At 45.2% G+C, this 21300-nt stretch overlaps 1 protein-coding gene across 1 annotated transcript; it reads right to left on the bottom strand.

The window, feature by feature from the left end:
- Window positions 1-295: 295 nt before the first annotated feature.
- LOC100673025 (testis-expressed protein 19) lies at window positions 296-4039 on the bottom strand. The gene is given in 2 exon segments (XM_023556770.2): window positions 296-3034; window positions 3037-4039. Coding segments are annotated over 2 exon segments (645 nt in total). The 5' UTR covers window positions 3365-4039; the 3' UTR covers window positions 296-2717.
- Between the last annotated feature and the right edge of the window lie 17261 nt (window positions 4040-21300).

Genomic DNA, 21300 nt, shown 5'->3' with positions numbered 1-21300 from the left:
CTCCACCCAGTCGGAAGGGGGGTGGTGAACAGTTTCCACAGGTTTGAGCCCAGACATGGCCTCCTGACCCTCCTTCCAGCTTCTCCCCTAGGAGACACTGTTGCTCAGAGCCATTCACAGATGCTTCCCAAACCAGGCCTCTGACCCCACAGGGTGGCCCCACTGGTGAACAAAATCCTCCTGGGGTTATAGGGACTCTGTTTCTGGGGGTCTCCAAGCGTCTCCTTCACCTCCTAACCTTGGCCCACCAACTCTCTGAACCAAAAAAAAAAAAAAAAAAACCCATTGCCATCAAGTCAATTCCTACTCATAGTGACCCTACAGGACAGAATAGAACTGCTCCATACAGTTTCCAAGGAGCACCTGGTGAATTCAAACTGTCGACCTTTTAGTTAGCAGCCATAGCACTTAACCACCAGGGTTTCCACTCTTTGGATACCTGCCCTTAAATGGCACCAGGTTACTACAAATCTGTCTCACCGTACCAGCAAGGATGTGGACATGGCCTGGAGTCTTGAGGCAGCATCCCTACTTGCCCATCAGGGAGGGCTGGGTGGTTCAGCACTGTTTTCCTGATCAGGATGTGTCACTGGCACACCCCTGTGGGGCCTCTGAGCATCACAGACCCTGGACTCAGAGGGGATGCCTGGCTGTGGGGGAAGAGAGAGGATCCAGGACCCCACCAAGCTGCTGCCCCAAGAAGGGCCTAGGGCAGAGCTGGACGGGCCTCCACTCCTGATTCTTCTCCAGCCATCCTTCCAACTTAACAGTGATATGTGGAGGCCACACTTCTAAAAAATTCTTTTCAAAGCAAAAAATCATAAAGATCCATAGAAAAAGGCTAGAACAATAGATGCTAACAGAGGTTTCTCTGCAGGGTCCTAGAGTTACTGGTGCTTTTAATTTTCTTCATTTTGGCCTGTTTTCTAAGTTTTTGACCGTCAATATGCATTCTTTTGAAACAAGCAAACAATACTGGAAGGTAGGTTTAAGACAGTCTATGCTGAGCGATAGCAGCATCTGGTTAAAACCTGCTACCCAGATGAGCTGGGGGAACTCCATTTCTGTGCGGGTCATCAAGCGCTACAGGGCAACATCACCAGGAACAAGGACGGGCTTGCACACAGCCATTCCTGATCACCTGGACAGGTGAGACCTGTGTGTGCAATGTGTGAGACTGTAAGTGCGTCAGTGAGTGAGTGTAAGTGTGTGAGTTTAAAGCCCTTGCCACGGAGTCGATTCTACTCATAGAAACCCTATAGAACAGAGTAGAACTGCCCCATAGGGTTTCCAAGGAGTGGCTGATGGATTTGAACTGACTTTTTGGTTACCAGCGAAGCTCTTAACTGCTGTGCCACCAGGGCTCCTGTGTAAGTCTAAAAAAAAAAAAAAAAGTTTGTGTAAGTTTAGAAAGTTTAGGTCCCAATAATTCACATTTCACGTCAAGTTTCATAAACTTCGTCTAAGATTGTGCCTAGACTCAATCAGTTTTCGGAGTCCTGGGGCGAAGAGGACACTGTCCACCTGTGGCTCCTCTCTCCCGCATACTTACTATCTCAGCCCCATCCTCTGCCTTTCCCAGGAATTAAGAAAGTAAAAGCCATGACTGGGCTTGCAAGCTATCACAAACCTAGAGGCTGGGGGATTGCCTACTCAACTGGTTGCTGGAACAGGTGAAAATGGGGAAGCCTGGGATTGGTTTGTCCTAGAAGCAAGGGACCCTACATGGGCTCTGTGAGAGACGACGCTGCACGAGGGCTGGATACAGAACTCTGCGACTTTAGTTAAAACGACACCCAAGGCAATGAGAACTAAACAGCCAAACTGCATAACATAACCTACATCTGAAACCAAGTGTCCTCCCTCTGTGGACCCGGAGTCTCGGTGTGGCTGACAGGGTCCTGGGGAGCCCCTGAGGTCATCTGGACAGAGGTGAGTACACATCCACATGGCCCCCAGAGTATGGCGTGTTCCAGGGAGTGTGTGTTGCACACGGGCCTGGTCGGGGCTGAGGCTCAGTTCCACACCCTGCTTGCATGTAATACGCCAGCTCAGCAACTGTTCCTGCTCAGCATCACGTTTCTAACTCAGTGACAATTGAAGGATAAGAGCGTTTCTCTGTTATTGACGTCTGTATCGCTTCCTGGGGGGCCAGAGGGGACTATTCCCCACCCCCTGGAAAGCCCCTATTCTTCCTCCATGAGGCGCAGGTCCGCATCCTTTGATGGTTGAACTCCTGGTTATAGGTGGAGGAGCAGTGGCCAGCCCTCCCCGGTTACTGTGTCCTGGGGCAGCCAGGGTACCATGGCCACCTGGGCCTCTGTCCCTCAGTTCTGGGGCCCTCAGCTGAGGGGCTGGACACAAGGCAGCTCCCCCAGGGCCGAGGCTCCAGTGACAGCCAAGTTCTCCCCAGGCCCACTGCCCCAAGTCTCAGTGGTGCTGGGCTCCTGTCCTTGTGTGGAGGATGGTAGCCTAGATCCTGGATCCCCCTGCTCAGGGGCCCTATTGGCCAAGGGCGAACAGGAGAGAATGGTGAATACGCACTTCAGCAGAGCCGTGTCCACGGACACCAGCTGCTCTTCGTTCTGCCCTGGGGAGGAAGATTCCAGAATGCTCAGCTTCCACCGGTACAGGTCCTGCTGCTGGGGTGCATCCTGAAGCCTCACCACCCACAGTTCCTTGGGCTCCAGCAGCAGTTTCCAGCCCTGGCCTGGTGTTCACAGGGCCTTGTTGGGCGCCATCTTGCGGAAGTAGATGGCTTCGAAGCCGCCCACCATGGCGATGACTTTCAGGTCCAGCAACCAGTTCTCAGCCTCGGCAGGGTCCAGACAGCCCAGCTCTAGCACCAGGGGCTCCCCTGGGGGAACCTCCACTTTGAGGAAGCCCTGCCACGGGGGAGGGAGGCTGTGCCAGAGTGGGCAGGCAGGAGGTACCTCAAGTCTCCAGGGGAGCCCGCGAGTCCAGCTGGCATCTTCTAGGCCCAGGGCCAGGGGCACCGCATCCTGAGGCAACAGCTCGGTGGGCACAAAATGGAAGTGCCCAACCCCTCCGACCCCACCTGGGCAGGCGCCAGGGCCCCAGGTCCCCCATGGCCAGAGCTCCCCTCTGCAAGCTGCCCTTGACCCTGCCCCCAGCTCGGCCCCATCCCCAGGTCCCCCCACTGCTCAGGGCCTGCCTCCATGAACTCCACTGGTTCAGAATCCCAGTCTTCAAGTTGCAGTAACTCTCTGAGTTTCAGAAAGGCAGACTTGAAACACATGAAACAGACCTGCAGCTGAGGACCATGTTGAAGCTGATACATCCAGGACTTGTGCAGGTAAGACATGCCCTCCCACAGGTAAGGCATGCTGGCTGGGGGACACATGCCTACCTCCTACCAGGGCTTGCTGGGATCTAGCCAGTGGGACCCACAGGCACAGGAGGCTGGGGACAGTGAGATGTGGGGGAGGAGGAGGAGGAGGAAAGGGAGGAGAAAAAAGTGTGTCTTGTTGGAGGAATTGGGTTTGGAGTGGGTAACCTGGGTCTCAATTCAATGCGGGCCTGCAGAAGTTGGGAATGGAACTTCTGGAAATTTCTTCAGCTCCTACAACAGCTCTGCTCTCTGGGAAGGAAAAGAGTAAGTGAGTGCAGCGCCCCCTAGCAGCTGGGAGTGGATTTTGCTCCAAGAGCAGGAAGAAGTGGGGGCGGTGGGCGTCAGACACTTCAGAGCTGGAGTCCTGCACAAGTTAACCGTAACAGGGCCTGTGAGCTCACTCAGCTCCCCAGCCTCCCTTGGGTCTCATCACACCCTGACCCCTGGCCTCAGGGACTCCAACACCGTGTCCGCCTGACAGAGCCTGGCAGAACTTGACAGAGCCCCATGCCCAGATTAGCCCCGCATGAGCTGACACAGGAGGAAGACGATGAGCAAGATGGGAGCTTCAGTCTAAACCCACCCCCATGGGTGGGGTGCCTAAGACCCCCCTCCGTCTGAGGGACTTTGGCTGAGACTTGGCCTCGCACAAGAATAGAGAACAAGAAGCCCATACCGTCGTCAGCAGTCCGGGGAAAAAAAGGCCCTGGCCCCGCCCAGGAATATAAAGGCCATTGCCCATGGTGCTCTGGCCCATCTGCATATCTCCCATGATCCTCAGCCCGGGCAGGAAGTGGAAATGCTGAGTCATCCACCCCCTCCTGCCGCAGGGTCCTGAGCCCAAGCCGCCATCTGCCCCGCCTTCGCTATGTGGCTATATTGATGTTTTGTTAATATTTTGTTTGGAGAAGCTGAAGAATGGGTCTGTTGCTGTTTGAATTTGTGTTCTTTGGAATTTTCACGCAGGTAAACGTGTCTCCTCTGGTCCTTCCCGTCCTGGGGCCGTGGGTGACCACCGGTCACACGTCCTATCCCTCTGTGGTTCTTCATAGGATTCTTTTCTTTTGTATCCTGATTAAAATTCTTCATGAATTTTGGAGACTAATCATCTGTCCGTTATCTACATTTTAAACAGACTTTCTCCTTTTTTGGTTCGTCTTTTCACTTTGTGTAGTGACTTTTATATAAGGCCAAATGAGCAGTGTGGTGCAGTGAATTACTTAATATGGCCCTTCTAGCCATTTTAGCCATAGTTTTTTTAACTCCCCTACAATGATTGGGTGGTACTGTGCAAATGGGGTGCTTGTGGCCCACCAAGGGAAATGGACAGATTGCTACTAATGCAAATAAGGTGTATGGAACCTGTGATGATGGTTAAGGTTATGTGTCAACTTGATTGGGCTATGATATTCGGTGGTTTGGAAGTTATGTTATGATGTCATCCTCCATTTTATGGTCTGATGTAATTGTCTTCCATATGACCTGCTGTAATTATCCTCTATTTTGTGATGTGTTCTAATTCCTAGCCTCTATGAGTGAGTTGTCCACTATGTTAATGAACAAGATTGGGGTGGGATGTATCTTGAGTCACCACTTTACTAGAGGGTATGATCCAAGTCACCACCCTTATCTTATTCACCATCCTTACCACCAGTGTTCAAGTCACACTCTTGTACTGCCTTGCTCAAGTAAGGGGAGTTTCCTTGAGGGTATGGTCTGCATCCTATGTATATATATAAATATATGTATAAATATATGAATGCTCTGTAAAATATTTTTGTCTTGCTCTGGACCCTGCGCCCAGCCTATCAGCATCTGACTTCCAGTTGTTAGAACTTTAGCCAGCAACCTATCGTCTGACCTGATTTGCCAGCTTCCACAGCTTTGTGAGGCAGCAACCTGTCGTCTTACCTCTGATTTGGATTCGTCAGTCCCTGCAACCACATGATTCTGGAGAAGCCTCCAGCCTGATGCCTGGCCCATGGCTTTGAGACTTGCCAGCCTTCACAATCTTGTAAACCAGTTCCTTGATGGTTCATGAATTCTTTGAGACGTTGCAGCAAATTACAAACCGAAAGACAGGTGGGAGAGTTCTGAGGGGAGGAGGTGTTAGAAATGATGGAGTGATACAACAATTTGGAAAAGTTGGACATTTGGGACATCTTTAACCTCCACCTCATAGGAACCAGCTTTGTGCTGATCCTTCTAAAAGAAATTATTCATTTAAGCCGTCTTTTCTTTCACAAAATCTTTTTAATCTTTGTAAGAACATCTTCAGCACCCAAGGCCACACGGTTAGTTTCCTGAGTTTTTTCCTTAGTCTTTCGTATTTTTGCTTCCTTCTCTTTTCTGTTTTTTATTTATGTGGAAGTTGCTTTGTTAGTAATATAATACAAGAATGGAAATACTCTTTTTTTCTTGTTTTTAATTATTGTACTTTAGATGAACTTTTACAGAACAAACTAGGTTCTCATTAAACAATTAGTACACATATTGCTTTGTGACATTGGTTACCAATCCCATGACATGTCAGCACTCTCTCTTCTTGAACTTGGGTTCCCTGTTACCAGCTTTTCTGAGATAGACTGTTTTTGAAATTGTTTGCCTAAACAATCACATGACCAGCTCTTCCTTCTACACTTCCACGGATTGTGCTGTGGACGCCTCCTCTTCAATGTTGATAAGCATTCCTGTCTTAGTTATCTGCTGATGCTATAACAGAAATACCACAAGTGGATGGCTCTAAGAAACGGAAATTTATTCTCTCACAGTTTAGGAGGCTAGAAGTCTGAATTCAGGGTGCCAACTCCAGGGGAAGTCTTTCTCTCTGTTAGCTGTGGGGGAAAGTCCTCGTCATCAATCTTCTCCTAGTTTAGGAGCTTATTAACATGAGGACCCTGGGCCCAAAGGACATGCGTGCTCCTGGCTCTTCTTCTTAGTGGTAATGAAGTCTTTCTCCTCACTGTTTGCTTCTATTATATCTCAAAAGAGATTGACTCAAGATACAACCTAATTCTGTAAATTGAGTCCTATCTCATGAACATAACTGCATCTAATTCTGCCTTATTAACATCATAGAGGTTAGGATTTATAACACATAGGAAAACTGCATCAGATCACAAGCTAGTGGACAAGCACACAATACTGAGAATCATGGGCTAGCCACGATTCCTGGTCTACGACACAATTTAATCCATAATATAGGAGACTTTTCAAAGCTCCTTTAAAGGAGGCTGCATCTGGACTCGTGGTCAGCATCTGGGCTGGGACTGGGCAGTGCTTCAGGAGGGATGACAGTCTGGTTCTGGAGTTAGATCACAACAAAGGTCCTGGGAACAGTGGTTCCCAAATTTGGCTATGCATTAAAATTTTCCTGTTTGCTTTGAAACATCCCAATACCTATGTCCTAGCATGTGGCAGGCACACTTAAGGTGACTCCAGTGAGCCACACCTTGTATCTTCCCCACCCCTTGATTGGGGTAGAACCTCTGACTTGTTTCTAACCAATGGGATTGGCAAAGATGATGGGTGTCACTCCCATAAATATATTATTTTATGTAAACATGCATTGTTATGTACATCATTGTATATATATATACATTACCTATTTATTTACAGATAAACATATTTGTATCTATGCATACAGACATACTCAGAGAAGACTCCCTCAGCCCTCTCCCACTGGCTTTGAGAAGCAACTGCTGCTGTGCTGGGAACTACCCATGAAGCGGCCATGTGGCCAGGAGCTACGGCTGCCTCTAGGACCCGAGGGCAGCCTCCGGCCTACAGCCAGTAGAAGCCGAGACCCTCACTCCTACAACCACGAGGAAGTAGATTCTCCAGTTGAGTTTCCAGATTAGAACTCAGCCTGCTGACACTGATCCCAGCCGTGGGAGACCCTGAGCAGGAGATCCAGCCAGCCTGAGTCCCAACTCCTAACCCATGAAACTGGGATGATAAACCTGCATTGTTTTAAGCCACTAAGTTTTGTTATGCAGCAATACAAAACTAATATGTCCTCACACCAGTATGTCAGAGTTCTCGGGCTGGGATCAGGCCTCAGTGTTTTTTAGACTCCTACATGCTTTCAGTATTTGGGACACATTGAGAATCAGTGTTCTAGGTGACTGGACGAAGTTAGAAGCTTTAACAGAGATTGTTGCTCTTTTAGTGGGAGAAAAAAGGTACCTCACTGGCCTTGCCGCCTTCGTTTTCTGAATTGTAGTTGCTGAACCATCTGCCGCATGGCTAGTCAGCCAAGACCACGTGTCCTGGTGTTCTGTTTCTTTTTTTTATGATTTTTATTGTGCTTTAAGTGAAAGTTTACAATCACGTCAGTCTCTGACACAAAAACCCATATACACCTTGCTACGCACATCCAATTACTCTCCCCCTAATGAGACAGCCCGCTCTTTCCCTGCACTCTGTCTTTTCGTGTCCATTCTGCCAGCTTCTAACCCCCTCCACCCTCTCATCTCCCCTCCAGGCAGGAGATGCCAACATACTCTCAGGTGTCCGCCTGATTCAAGAAGCTCACTCCTCACCAGCATCCCTCTCCAACCCATTGTCCAGTCCAATCCATGTGTGAAGGGTTGGCTTTGGGAATGGTTCCTGTCCTGGGCCAGCAGAAGGTCTGGGGGCCATGACCACCAGCGTCCTAGTCTCAGTCAGACCATTCAGTCTGGTCTTATGAGAAGTAGGGGTCTGCATCCCACTGCTCTCCTGCTCCCTCAGGGGTTCTCTGTTGTGTTCCCTGTCAGGGCAGTCATCGGTTGTAGCTGGGCACCATCTAGTTCTTCTGGTCTCAGGATGATGTAGTTGCTGGTTCATGTGGCGCTTTCTGTCTCTTGGCCTCGTGATCACTTTGTGTCCTTGGTGTTCTTCATTCTCCTTTGATCCAGGTGGGTTGAGACCAATTGATGCATCTTAGATGGCTGCTTGCTAGTGTTTAAGACCCCAGATGCCACTCTTCAAAGTTGGATGCAGAATGTTTTCTTAATAGATTTTATTATACCAATTGACTTAGATGTCCCCTGAAACCATGGTCCCTTGCCCCTGCTACGCTGGCCTTCAAATCATTCAGTTTATTCAGGAAACTTCTTTGCTTTTGGTTTAGTCCAATTGTGCTGACCTCCGCTGTATAGTGTGCTGTCTTTCCCAATGTTTTTTTTTTTTAAAGTAGTTCTTATCTACTATCTAATTAGTGAATGCCCTTCTTCCCCCCTCTTCTAACCACAAAAGAATGTTGTCTTCTCAGTTTAAACTATTTCTCAAGTTCTTATAATAGTGGTCTTATACAATATTTATTCTTTTGCAACTAATTTCATTTAGCATAATGACTTCCAGGTTCCTCCATGTTATGAAATGTTTCACAGATTCCTCACTGTTCTTTATTGATGCATAGTATTCCATTGTGTGAATATATCATATTTTATTAATCCATTCATCCATTGATGGGCAACTTGGTTGCTTCCATCTTTTTGCTGTTGTCGACAGTGCTGCAGTAAACATGGGTGTGCATATATCTGTTCGTGTAAAGGCTCTTATTTCTCTAGGATATATTCAAGGAGTGGGATTGCTGGATCGTATGGTAGTTCTATTTCTAGCTTTTTAAGGAAGCACCAAATCGATTTCCAAAGTGCTTGTACCATTCGACATTCCCACCAGCAGTGTAGAAGTGTTCCAATCTCTCCACAGCCTCTCCAACATTTATTATTTTGTGTTGTTTGGATTAATGCCAGCCTTGTTGGAGTGAGATGAAATCTCATTGTAGTTTTGATCTGCATTTCTCTAATGGCTAATGATCGTGAACATTTCCTCATATATTTGTTAGTTACCTGAATGTCTTCTTTAGTGAAGTGTCTATTCATATCTTTTGCCCGTTTTTTTAATTGGGTTGTCTTTTTGCAGTTGAATTTTTGCAGTATCAGGAACATCATAGCTAAAAACTTTTTCCCAGTCTGTAGGTAGTCTTTTTACTCTTTTGGTGAATTCTTTGGATGAGCATAAGTGTTCGATTTTTAGGAGCTCCCAGTTATCTAGTTTTTCTTCTACATTCTTTATAATGTTTTGTATACTGTTTATGCCATGTATTAGGGCTCCTAACGTCCCTATTTTTTCTTCCATGATCTTTATCGTTTTAGATTTTCTATTTAGGTCTTTGATCCATTTTGAGTTCGTTTTTGTGCATGGAGTGAGGTATGGGTCTTGTTTCATTTTTTTGCAGATGGATATCCAGTTCTGCCAGCACCATTTGTTAAAAAGACTGTCTTTTCCCCATTTAACTGTTTTGGGGCCTTTGTCAAATATCAATTGCTCATATGTGGATGGATTTATGTCTGGATTCTCAATTCTGTTCCATTGGTCTATGTATCTGTTGTTGTACCAATACCAGGCTGTTTTGACTACTGTGACGGTATAATAGGTTCTAAAATCAGGTAAAGTTAAGGCCTCCCACTTTGTTGTTCTTTTTCAGTAATGCCTTATTTATCCGGGGTCTCTTTCCCTTCCATATGAAATTGGTGATTTGTTTCTCCATCTCATTGAAGAATGTTCTTGGGATTTCGATTGGAATTGCATTAAATGTATAGATCACTTTTGGTAGAAACAAAAAAAAAAATTTTTTTTTTTTTTTTTATAATGTTAAGTCTTCCTATCCACGAGCAAGGTATGTTCTTCCAGTTATGTAAATCTCTTTTGGTTTCTTGCAGAAGTGAACTGTAGTTTTCTTTGTATAAGTCTTTTACATCTCTGATAAGATTTATTCCTAAGTATTTTATCTTCTTGGGGGCTACTGTAAATGGCATTGATTTGGTGATTTCCTCTTCGATGTTCTTTTTGTTGGTGTAGAGGGATCCAACTGATTTTTGTATGTTTATCTTGTATCCCGATACTCTGCTGAACTCTTCTATTAGTTTCAGTAGTTTTCTGGAGGGATCCTTAGGGTTTTCTGTGTATAAGATCATGTCATCTGCGAATAGAGATACTTTTACTTCTTCCTTGCCAATCTGAATGCCCTTTATTTCTTTATCTAGCCTGATTGCTCTGGCTAGGACTTCCAGCACAATGTTGAATAAGAGTGGTGATAAAGGGCATCCTTGTCTGGTTCCTGATCTCAATGGGAATGTTTTCAGGCTCTCTCCATTTAGAGTGATGTTGGCTGTGTATAAATGCCCTTTATTATGCTGAGAAATTTTCCTTCTATTCCTATTTTGCTGAGTTTTTATCATGAATGGGTGTTGAACTTTATCAAATGCCTTTTCTGCATCAATTGATAAAATCATATGATTCTTGTCTTTTGTTTTATCTATGTGGTGGATTACATTAATTGTTTTTCTAATGTTGAACCATCCCTGCGTACCTGGTATGAATCCCACTTGGTCATGGTGAATTATTTTTTTGATATGTTGTTGAATTCTGTTGGCTAGAATTTTGTTGAGGATTTTTGCGTCTACATTCATGAGGGATATAGGTCTATAATTTTCTTTTCTTGTGCTGTCTTTACCTGGTTTTGGTATCAGGGATATGGTGGCTTCGTAGAATGAGTTTGGTAGTATTCCATCCTTTTCTGTGCTCTGAAATACCTTTAGTAGTAGTAGTGTTAACTCTTCTCTGAAAGTTTGGTAGAACTGTACAGTGAAGCTGTCAGGACCAGGGCTTTTTTGGGGGGGGGGGGTAGTTTTTTGATTGCCTTTTCAATCTCTTCTTTTGTTATGGGTCTATTTAGTTGTTGTACCTCTGTTTGTGTTATTTAGGTAGGTAGTGTGTTTCTAGGTATTCATCCATTTCTTCTAGGTTTTCAATTTTTTTGAGTATAGTTTTTCATAGTAATCTGATATGATTCTTTTAATTTCAATTGGGTCTGTTGAATATCACCCATCTCATTTCTTGTTCCGGTTATTTGCTTCCACTCCTGTTTTTCTTTTGTCTGTTTGGCCAGTGGTTTATCAATTTTGTTGAGTTTTTCAAAAAAACAGCTTTTGGCCTTGTTAATTCTTTAAATTGTTTTTCTGTTTTCTATTTCATTTAGTTCAGCTCTAATTTTTATTATTTGTTTTCTTCTGGTGCCTGTGGGTTTCTTTTGTTGCTCTCTTTCTATTTGTTCAGGTTGTAGGGATAATTCTTTGATTTGGGCCCTTTCTTCTTTTTGGATGTGTGCATTTATTGATATAAATTGGCCTCTGAGCACCGCTTTTGCTCTGTCCCAAAGGTTCTGATAGAAAGTGTTTTCATTCTCATTGGATTCTCTGAATTTCTTTATTCCATCCTTAACGTCTTCTACAATCCAGTCTTTTTTAAGCAGGGTATTGTTCAGTTTCCAAGTATTTGATTTCTTTTCCCTGCTTTTCCTTTATTGATTTCCACTTTTATGGCCTTATGGTCAGAGAAGATGCTTTGTAATATTTCAAGGTTTTGGCTTCTGCCAAGGCTTGCTTTATGACCTAATATGTGGTCTATTGTAGAGAATGTTCCATGTGCACTAGAAAAAACAGTATACTTGGTTGCTGTTGGGAGGAGTGTTCTGTATATGTCTACGAGGTCAAGTTGGTTGATTGTGGCATTTAGATCTTCCGTGTCTTTATTGAGCTTATCTGTGGATGTCCTGTCCTTCACCGGAAGTGTTGTCTTGAAGTCTCCTACTATTATTGTGGAGCTGTCTTTCTCACTTTTCAATGCTGATAGAGTTTGTTTTATGTATCTTGCAGCCCTGTCATTGGGTGCATAAATATTTAATATGGTTATATCTTCTTGGCGTATTGTCCCTTTAATTATCATGTAGTATCCTTCCTTATCCTTTCTGATGGATTTAACTCTAAAGTCTTATTTTGTCAGAAATTAATATTGCCACTCCTGCTCTTTTTTGATTGTTGTTTGCTTGATATATCTTTTTCCATGCTTTGAGTTTTAGTTTGTGTCTCTAAGTCTAAGGTGTGTCTCTCAGAGGCAGCATATAGACGGATCTGGTTTTTTAATCCATTCTGCCACTCTCTGTCTCTTTATTGGTGCATTTAGTCCATTTACATTCAGGGTAATTATGGATAGGTATGAATTTAGTGCTGTCATTTTGATGTCTTTGTTTGTGTGTTGACAGTTTCTTTTTCCCACTTGATTTTATGTGCTGAGTAGATCTTCTTTATGTATTTTCCTTTCCTCATATTTGTTGTTGTTGATTGAGTTTCTCGTGAGTCTGTATTTTTCCCTTGTATTTTATTTTGATGAGTAGGATAGTTTGTCTTCTTTGTGGTTACCTTCTTATTTACCCCTATTTTTCTGAATTTAAAACTAACTTTTATTTCTTTGTATCGTCGTATCTTCCTCTGCATATGGAAGGTGTAGGATTACATTTCTTAGTCCCTGTTTATTATTTTAATATTGTCTTCCTTTATATAATAACATTGCTGTTACCCTGTGTTGGGCTTTCTTTCTGTCCTTTTTTTTAATCTTGCTTTGTTTTTTTGGATTTCCCTATCTGGGTTGACTTCTGGTTGCTCTGCCCAGTGTTCTGGTCTTGGGTCGATAGCTGATATTATTGATTTTTTAACCAAAGTACTCCCTTTAGTATTTCTTGTAGTTTTGGTTTGACTTTTACGAATTCCCTCAACTTGTGTTTATCTGGAAATGTCTTAATTTCACCTTCATATTTAAGAGACAGTTTTGCTGGATATATGATTCTTGGCAGGCAGTTTTTTTCCTTCAATTTTTAAAATATGTCATCCCATCTCCTTCTTGCCTGCATGGTTTCTGCCGAGTAGTGGGAGTGTATTCTTATTGGCTGTCCTTTGGAGGTGACTTTTCGTTTATCCCTCGCTGCTCTTATAATTCTCTCTTTATCTTTGGTTTTGGCAAGTTTGATTACAATATGTCTTGGTGACTTTCTTTTAACATCTACATTATGTGGAGTTTGATGAGCATTTTGGATAGATATCTTCTCATCTTTCACAATATTGGGGAAGTTTTCTGCCAACAAATCTTCAACAATTTTCTCTGTATTTTCTGTTATCCCTCCCTGTTCTGGTACTCCAATCACTCGTAGGTTATTTCTCTTGATACAGTCCCCCATGATTCTTAAGTTTTCTTCATTTTTTTAAATTCTTTTATCTGATTTTTCTTCAAATATATTAGTGCTAAGTGATTTATCTTTGAGTTCAGAAATTCTAGCTTCTACTTGCTCAATTCTGCTCCTCTGACTTTCTGTTGAGTTTTCTAATTCTGTAATTTTATTGTTAATCTTCTGAATTTCTGATTGCTGTCTGTCTATGGATTTTTCCAGATTATTAAACTTTTCATTATGTTCCTGAATAATCTTTCTAATTTCTTCAGTTGCCTTATCTGTGTGTTCCTTGGCTTGTTCTGTGTATTGCCTCATTTCCTTCCTGATGTCTTGAAGGATTCTGTGTATTAAAGTTTTGTATTCTGCATCTGGTAATTCCAGGAATGCACCTTCATCTAAAAGATCCCTGGATTCTTTGTTTTGAGAGCCTTTTGAGGTGATCATGGTCTGTTTCTTTATGTGACTTGACTGTTGTCTTCGAGCCATCTATAAGTTGTTGTATTAGTTTATGCTTGCTTACTGTGTCGTAGCTGCTTGCTTTGTTTTGTTTTGGTATACCCCTATGGGTTGCTTGAGTGAGCTAGCTTGATTATTTTCACCTTTGGAGCTCTGGTGTCCTGTCCCCAGCTGGCTAGAGCTGTTATCACGTATATCAGTCTAGGAGTCCATTCAGTTTTCTTGTATGAATTCAGCTCAGGCTTCCAGGTAGCTGATCGTCAAGCGTATGGTACAGGCTCTGTCCTACAGTCTTAGAGGGGCAGGGGTGATTGGCGTATATACCGGTATCTGTAGCAGGGGGTCACACTCTGAACAAGGCAGGGGGCTGAGAACCGACCCCCAAGTGTCTCTGAGGAAAATGCGTCTCTGTTCCATAGCGCGTGCTGATGGGTGGGTTCTGCAGAGGGACCATGGGCACCCAAAGTTTTGGGTTGTAAGGACTGGGAGGTACCAGTTATCTTCGGACATCTGTTGCAGGTGGCTGGGTGACCTGAGTGAAGCTACCAGTCCTTAGGTCCCTGTTGTGGGTAGATGAGGGCCTTGTTTATTAGGCAAAGCAATGTCAAACATCAAGCACATACCTTTCCACGACACAGCTGAAATGGTTTGAGTTTGCCAACAAGGGCCTATTCTCCTGAAATAGGCCCACACAGGTCCATGCAAAAGGGAAACTTGCTCGAAGTCCACGGACAGTTTATGCCTGGACAGGAGCCGCTTCTGTCCTGAGCTCCCTCGGTTAATGGAGCTAGCAAATTATTTTTTCACCCCAATTGCAAATTCTTTCCTTCCCCAAGGCCAGGAGGATGGCTCTAGGTGCTTAACAGAGTCTATCTCAGTCCCAGGGATTCAGCCGCTGAAGCCGGCTTGGGGGCGGGAGGGGCCCGGTAAAATATACGCATGTACTTAGTTTTTGCCAAGAGCGCCGTTCTTCTCAGGGCCCAGAGGTGTGAGTGGGCTGTGTGGCTGGCTGCTTCTCCCTGAGGAAACTGCGGCCGAATGTTAGGACCAGCCCACTGTCGCTGCCGCTGCCACCGCCACTCCAGGAATAGTGCCTGAGGGCTCCCCGTGATTCAGGTCCGTTAACTCCTCTCCACTTCTGAACGGTTTCTTCTTCCCCCTGCCCCTCAGTTCGATGTCTAACCTTGCCTTTGATGCTGAGGGCTCCCAGCTTGTCACAAATATACTCGTTTCACTTGTTTTTTCGGGTCTGTGTTGTAAAGAGGGCTTACCAGAAGCGTCTGTCTGTTCTGCCATCTTGGCTCCGCCTCTCTGTTTCTTTTTTTATTGGGTAATTCTCTCCTCCTCCTGATCCTCCTCCGCCTCATTCTTCTTTTCGTTCACTATTATGGGTCTTTACTGATACCGGAATCCACACCTTTGTTCACCATATACATTTTTAATATGTTTTCCCCTGTCTGGCTTAACTTTCCACACTCTTCAGAGTTTTTTTTGTCATGCACAAGTTTTTATATTCGATGAGGACAAATGTATCAATCTTTCCCTTCGATAATTTTGTTTTAGTATATCTTTAAAGAGAACCTTCCTTTTTCAAATACAGAAAATTATTTTCTTGTGTTTTCCTCCTAAAATTTTTGTTTTCTTGATTTCTAAGCTTAATTTGAAGGTCAAAGACTACAGCCTTCAGTATGGATTACCTCTTAACATAAAGAAAACAAAAACCTTCACAACTGAACCAGTAAGCAACATTATGATAAACAGAGAAAATATTGAGGTTTTCAAAGATTTAATTTACTAAAATCCACAGTCAACACCCATGGAAGCCACAGTCAAGGAATCAAACGACATATTGCAATTGTGCAAATCTGCTGAAAAAGACCTCTTTAAAGTGCTGAGAAACAAAGATGTCACCTTGAGGAGTAAGGTACACTTGTCCCTAGCCATGGTATTTTAATTGCATCATATGTATGTGAAAGTTGGAAATGAATAAGAAAGACCAAAGAATTGATGCCTTTGAATTGTGGTGTTGGTGAAGAATATTGAATATACCGTAGACTGCAAGAATCAACGAATCTGTCTTGGAAGAAGTACGGCCAGAATACACCTTAGAAGCTAGGACAGTGAGACTTGTCTCATGTACTTTGTACATGTTATCAGGAGGGACCAGCCCCTGGAGAGGGTCATCGAAAAAGAGAAAGACACTCAACAAAAGTCATCGAAAAAGAGAAAGACACTCAACAAAATGGACTGACCCAGTGGCTGCAACGACGCACTGCGATGTAGCAGTGACTGTGAAGATGGCGCAGGGCTGACCCAGTGGCTGCAACGACGCACTGCGATGTAGCGGTGACTGCGAAGATGGCGCAGGGCTGACCCAGTGGCTGCAACGACGCACTGCGATGTAGCGGTGACTGCGAAGATGGCGCAGGGCTGACCCAGTGGCTGCAACGACGCACTGCGATGTAGCGGTGACTGCGAAGATGGCGCAGGGCTGACCCAGTGGCTGCAACGACGCACTGCGATGTAGCGGTGACTGCGAAGATGGCGCAGGGCTGACCCAGTGGCTGCAACGACGCACTGCGATGTAGCGGTGACTGTGAAGATGGCGCATGGCTGACCCAGTGGCTGCAACGACGCACTGAGATGTAGCGGTGACTGTGAAGATGGCGCAGGGCTGGGCAGTGTTCCGTTCAGTTGTGCATGGGGTTGCGACGAGTCAGAACCGATTTGAGGGCACCCAACAACAACAAGTTTAATTTTAAAAATCCATCTGGAGTTTGCTTTTGTGGATGTTACATAAGAACATAGTTATTCTTTTCTCAGTGACAGCGTTCTTTTCACGTCAATTTAACTGTCCCTGCCAGCCCTATTTCCTGAGCCCCAGATGGATATATTCAACCCTGTGCTTTCATCAGGCTTAATGTCCAGTGAGCCTCCCCAGCTCAGTGTGGTCCAGGACTGCATTCCTGCTTACGCTGGGGGAGGAGTGGTTTGACTTTGGTATTAGATCATAGCGAAGTTGCTTAGATGAACTGATTTCGTTAAAGTTTTGGCTGGTACAGAGCTCCTTGAATGCAAGCCCACTTCTACCAGTAACCCCAAATCCACTTGCAAGTGCCCCTCTTGACAAAGCACAGCAGCCTCCATGATTTCAAAGCACCAACCTCCACTCTCCCACTGTGATAAGCCACAACACGAAAAGCCAAAACTTGGCCTAGAGTCATGATTTAAACCAGGAAAGGTACCCAGACCTCTCTGTCAAAAAGAGAGGCGATTTTTTGAAGAGTCACTGGGTGATGCAAAAGGTCAGTGCACTCAACTCTACCCAAAAAAGTTAAACGTCGGAAGGTAAAAATTACCCATGTCAGTGACGAAGGGGGAAGTATCACTACAGATCCTCTAGATGTTTCTGCATGGACTCCAGCATCCGCTGACCAGAAACGGTGCCCAGATCCCGGCGGTCTCAGGCTCCTCTGTCCAGCATCATGCTCTCAGTTTGTCTATACTCGTCATCATCGTCTATCCTTATCCTCCCCTGGACCAGGATCAAGGGGAGAGGAGAGAGAGGAAGGGGGCTGGGGGGCAGAGGTCAGAGTGTCTTCTTGGAAGGAAATGTTCTCTCCTGGCAGCAGACCCTGATAGCCTTGCACAGCGTGCATTCCGCCCCCAGGGATATAGGCCATTGAACAACGCATCACCTTTCACAAGCCTTAAAAACACAGCATTACAGAAGAAACTGATTAAAGCCAGTTTCTCTTTATGGAACTTCATTTGCCACTGAATTTAGCAAAGCAATTGGAAATTAGTTCTTTTGGAAAAAATTGTGGTTCTCTTTTGTAATAAAGTCTATTATGTGTGGAGCAAACCTTTTAAAGTCACATTTAATGGAAAACGTGAGATTTTCTGATTAATTTACTAGTTCTCAAGATGAACTGCAGGTGGGCGAAGTCACTTTGTGTGAGCACAGCAGGTTTTAGGGGTGGGGGTCCCAACAACCCCCCATGGGGCAGGTGGCAGCCAAGGTGGTGCCTGGTTTCCTAAGTGAGCCCGCAGCCCAGGCTCCATCCTCTCTCTGTAGAGGAGGCTTCTCAGAAGGACAGCCACAAGGGGACATTCCCCCACCCCAGCACCTCAGCCTTCTTCCTCTTCCCTGGTCCCTTGGCCCTCAGCTGCCCCCTCTTGGGCCAGCCCTGCCTTCCTTCAGCTCGCAGGGTTTCCAGCCCCCACGCTGGACAAGGAGTAGAGAGAGGCCCATTGGCTGCATGGCTTCAGGCGCCGCAGGATGTGCTGACTGAAAGACAAAGGGCAGGCTGCCCCTAGGAGTATAGGGTGGCCTGAGCTTTGGGGGCCATTTATGTTCGCATCCCTCGTTCCTGGATTTCCCTCTTGGGCCCAGAACCCCACTGCATTCCAGGGAGACCCTCAGGAGCCCCAGGCCAGGCCTCTTTTTGGAGCACTAAGAAAAGGAAGACCAAAGAACTGATGCCTTTGAGTTGTGGTGTTGGCAAAGAATATTGACTATACCAACCAAAACAAACCTACTGCCATTGAGTCAATTCTGACTCATAGCGACCCTATAAGACAGAGTAGAACTGCACCATAGAGTTTCCAAGGAGCGCCTGGCAGATTCGAACTGCCGACCTCTTGGTTAGGAGCCGTAGCACTTAACTACTATGCCATCAGGGTTTCCATTGACTACACCATGGACTGCCAAAATAATGAACAAATCTGTCTTGGAAGAAGTACAGCCAGAATGTTCCATAGAAGTGAGGATAGTAGACTTCTCACATACTTTGGACCTATTATCAGGAGGGAACAGTCCCTACAGAAGAACATCATGCTTGGTAAAGTGAAGGGTCAATGAAATAGAGGAAGACCCTCGATGAGATGGACTGACACCGTAGCTGCAACAGTGGGATCAAACTCACAACAGTTGTGAGGATGACACAGGACCGGGCATGTTGTACATAGGGATGAGTTGGAACTGACTCGATGGTACCTAACAACAAACAATGACAAGAAAAGTTAGGCTTTTAAATTAGGAATTTTCCTTCTCTCTTGTTCTCACCTTTCTCATGCCCGCACCCTCACAGAATAATTCTAAACAATGATAAAAATCTCTCCTCAACATCAGGTGTCAAGGAAATACTGCTGGCCAAAAGTATTCCAAATAACCCCAACCCATTGCCGTAGAGTCAATTCCAACTCATAATGACCCTATCTCTGTAAAACCCACCCATATTCCGAAATGGTGTTTCTAATAACCCTTGGGAAGAAACTGAATCAGCTAAATCAGTCAGTCCCTGCCAGATAGACTTTGAAAGCATATTTACTGTGAGAGGCAGCAAGCTGAGGAAAGAATGAAGAAAAAATGATTCCCAGCATCTGTCCTGGGTTCCCTTGGTTTTACTCTCTGGGAGTTCGAAGTTCCATGCGCCTGTGGCACTTGATTCGTCCCTCTCGCCCACTGTAAAAATGGCACAGTGGAGGCATCTGACCGCCTCTAACTTCACAAGGGGGAAGGATACTCAAGATCCACAGCCCAAGGCTAATTTCTGTGAGGCAGAGGTCAGACATACCTCCTTTCACCAGACCTTTTTACCAATTCTGATACCATCTGTCCCTCCCACGGCACTCTCTACTTCTCTATTGGGTTTGATAGTTCATTGCAATGGCCACATAGAACTCACAGACCATACTTACAGTTATGTGGTTTATTAAAGAAGTAAAAGTTTACAATCTAGGTTCAGAAACGTTCAGGATACAGTTCTTCCATCAGGACAGCCTCTTCTTAGCTGTGCCCTCAGGCAGGTCTCCCTTTGGCCCTCGCCTGGCCTCTGCTCTGCTCAGGCAAGTGTTACAAAGATCTTTTAGCTCTGCCAGTGAGTATTCAGAGGCACCCCACCCTCCCAGTAAGCCTCAGTGCACAGGTACTCAGCTCTAGCTCCATTGGGTTGGCAAACTTGGCTCCACCAAGTGCCTGAAGGCACCCTACTCCTCTAGCAATCCTCCTGCCTGAAGCCACTCAGCTTTCTTGCTCCATGGTCCGGGAAGCTCACTGGGGTGTCTCCTTGTGGTCTCCTGCCTCTACCGCTGCTGTTTCTCTGGTGCCGCTTTTCGCCGTCTTTAGTGTTATAGCTCTCTCTCAATCTCCTGATTCCAGGAGCTTCTTAGCACAGGGATCCTGTGTCCAAAGAATGCACTCCACTCCTGGCTCCTCTTTCTTGGTTGTGGTGAGATCCTCTCTTTCCACCTTTGGGATGGCTCATTTTAAGCCTAGCAGGATGGCAAAACTGACCAATCCATTTGGTGACCACAGTTACCTTATTTGCATTGTCCCACTCAAGTGAGTTACAAGACCATGGTGAGAAAAGGCCATGTAAAAGCGATCCATCATGCCACACATACATTCCCCCTGTTTCTACGTGGGATTGTAGCATCAGTTCACATGATTGCCCCGTTCAGTCCGTGGTGGCCTTTCCTTGGAAATCCTATAACCTGAGCTCTTGCTTGTAAGATGTGGTCTCTTATGGCCATTTAACAGTATAATTTACCTGACTCTGGTGAAGTCATAAAACTTTTGGCCCTAAATCTGAATCTGGCAGATAGCCCTGGTATGGAGGGAATAGGCATTCCCCCTCCTTCCAGGTCAAAGTCCTGCAATGACACTGCTGGATATTGGAAACTGTTTGGACTTTTCCCCCCAGAACTTACTATTCACAGTCCATCCACCCACTCACCCATCTATCCACCCACTCACCCATCTATCCACCCACCCACCCACCCATCCATCCACCCACCCACCTATCCATCCATTTGACAAATATCCGAAGAGTGCCTTTTCTAGCTTGGAGAATACAGTAGAGAATGTACTGCTCAAACCAAAACCAAACCCATTGCTGTCGAGTTGATTCTGACTCATAGCAACCCTGTACGATAGAGTAGAATGGCCGCATAGGGTTTCCAAGGAGTGCCTAGTGGATTTGAACTGAAAACCTTTTGGTTAGCAGCCATAGCTCTTAACCACTAAGCCACCAGGGTTTCCATTTGCTGCTCTGGAGAATATATATAGAGCGGAGAGACCAACAATAAATTAATCTTCAGACAAACACCATAATTTCAGTTGATAACAAGTGCTAGGAAGAAAATCAAACAGGGCAATGTCATAGAGTATGTGCCCACATGTGGGCCTTCTTTATGCCATGTGTGTGATGCATAGTAGGCCCTCGATAACTAGGAGCAATGATCATGATTCTTACCCTCCATGAAGCCTCCTGAAGCCTGTCTTCTGCCCAGAGGCTGGAAAAGGCAAGAAGCCTGATTCGGGGAAGGATGTCCTTTTAGGTCAAATCTGTGCTCAGAGGCTGCTGGAGGCAGAAAGGATGATGGGACTATGATTGGAGGGGAGTTGGAGACCTTTGTGAAACTTGCTAACAAAGGC

The sequence above is a fragment of the Loxodonta africana genome, chromosome 18, assembly GCF_030014295.1.
Source record: "Loxodonta africana isolate mLoxAfr1 chromosome 18, mLoxAfr1.hap2, whole genome shotgun sequence".
In the NCBI taxonomy this organism is placed as follows: domain Eukaryota; kingdom Metazoa; phylum Chordata; class Mammalia; order Proboscidea; family Elephantidae; genus Loxodonta; species Loxodonta africana.
Note: the sequence above shows the minus strand (reverse complement) of the source record. Positions and strands in the feature narration are given on the sequence as shown.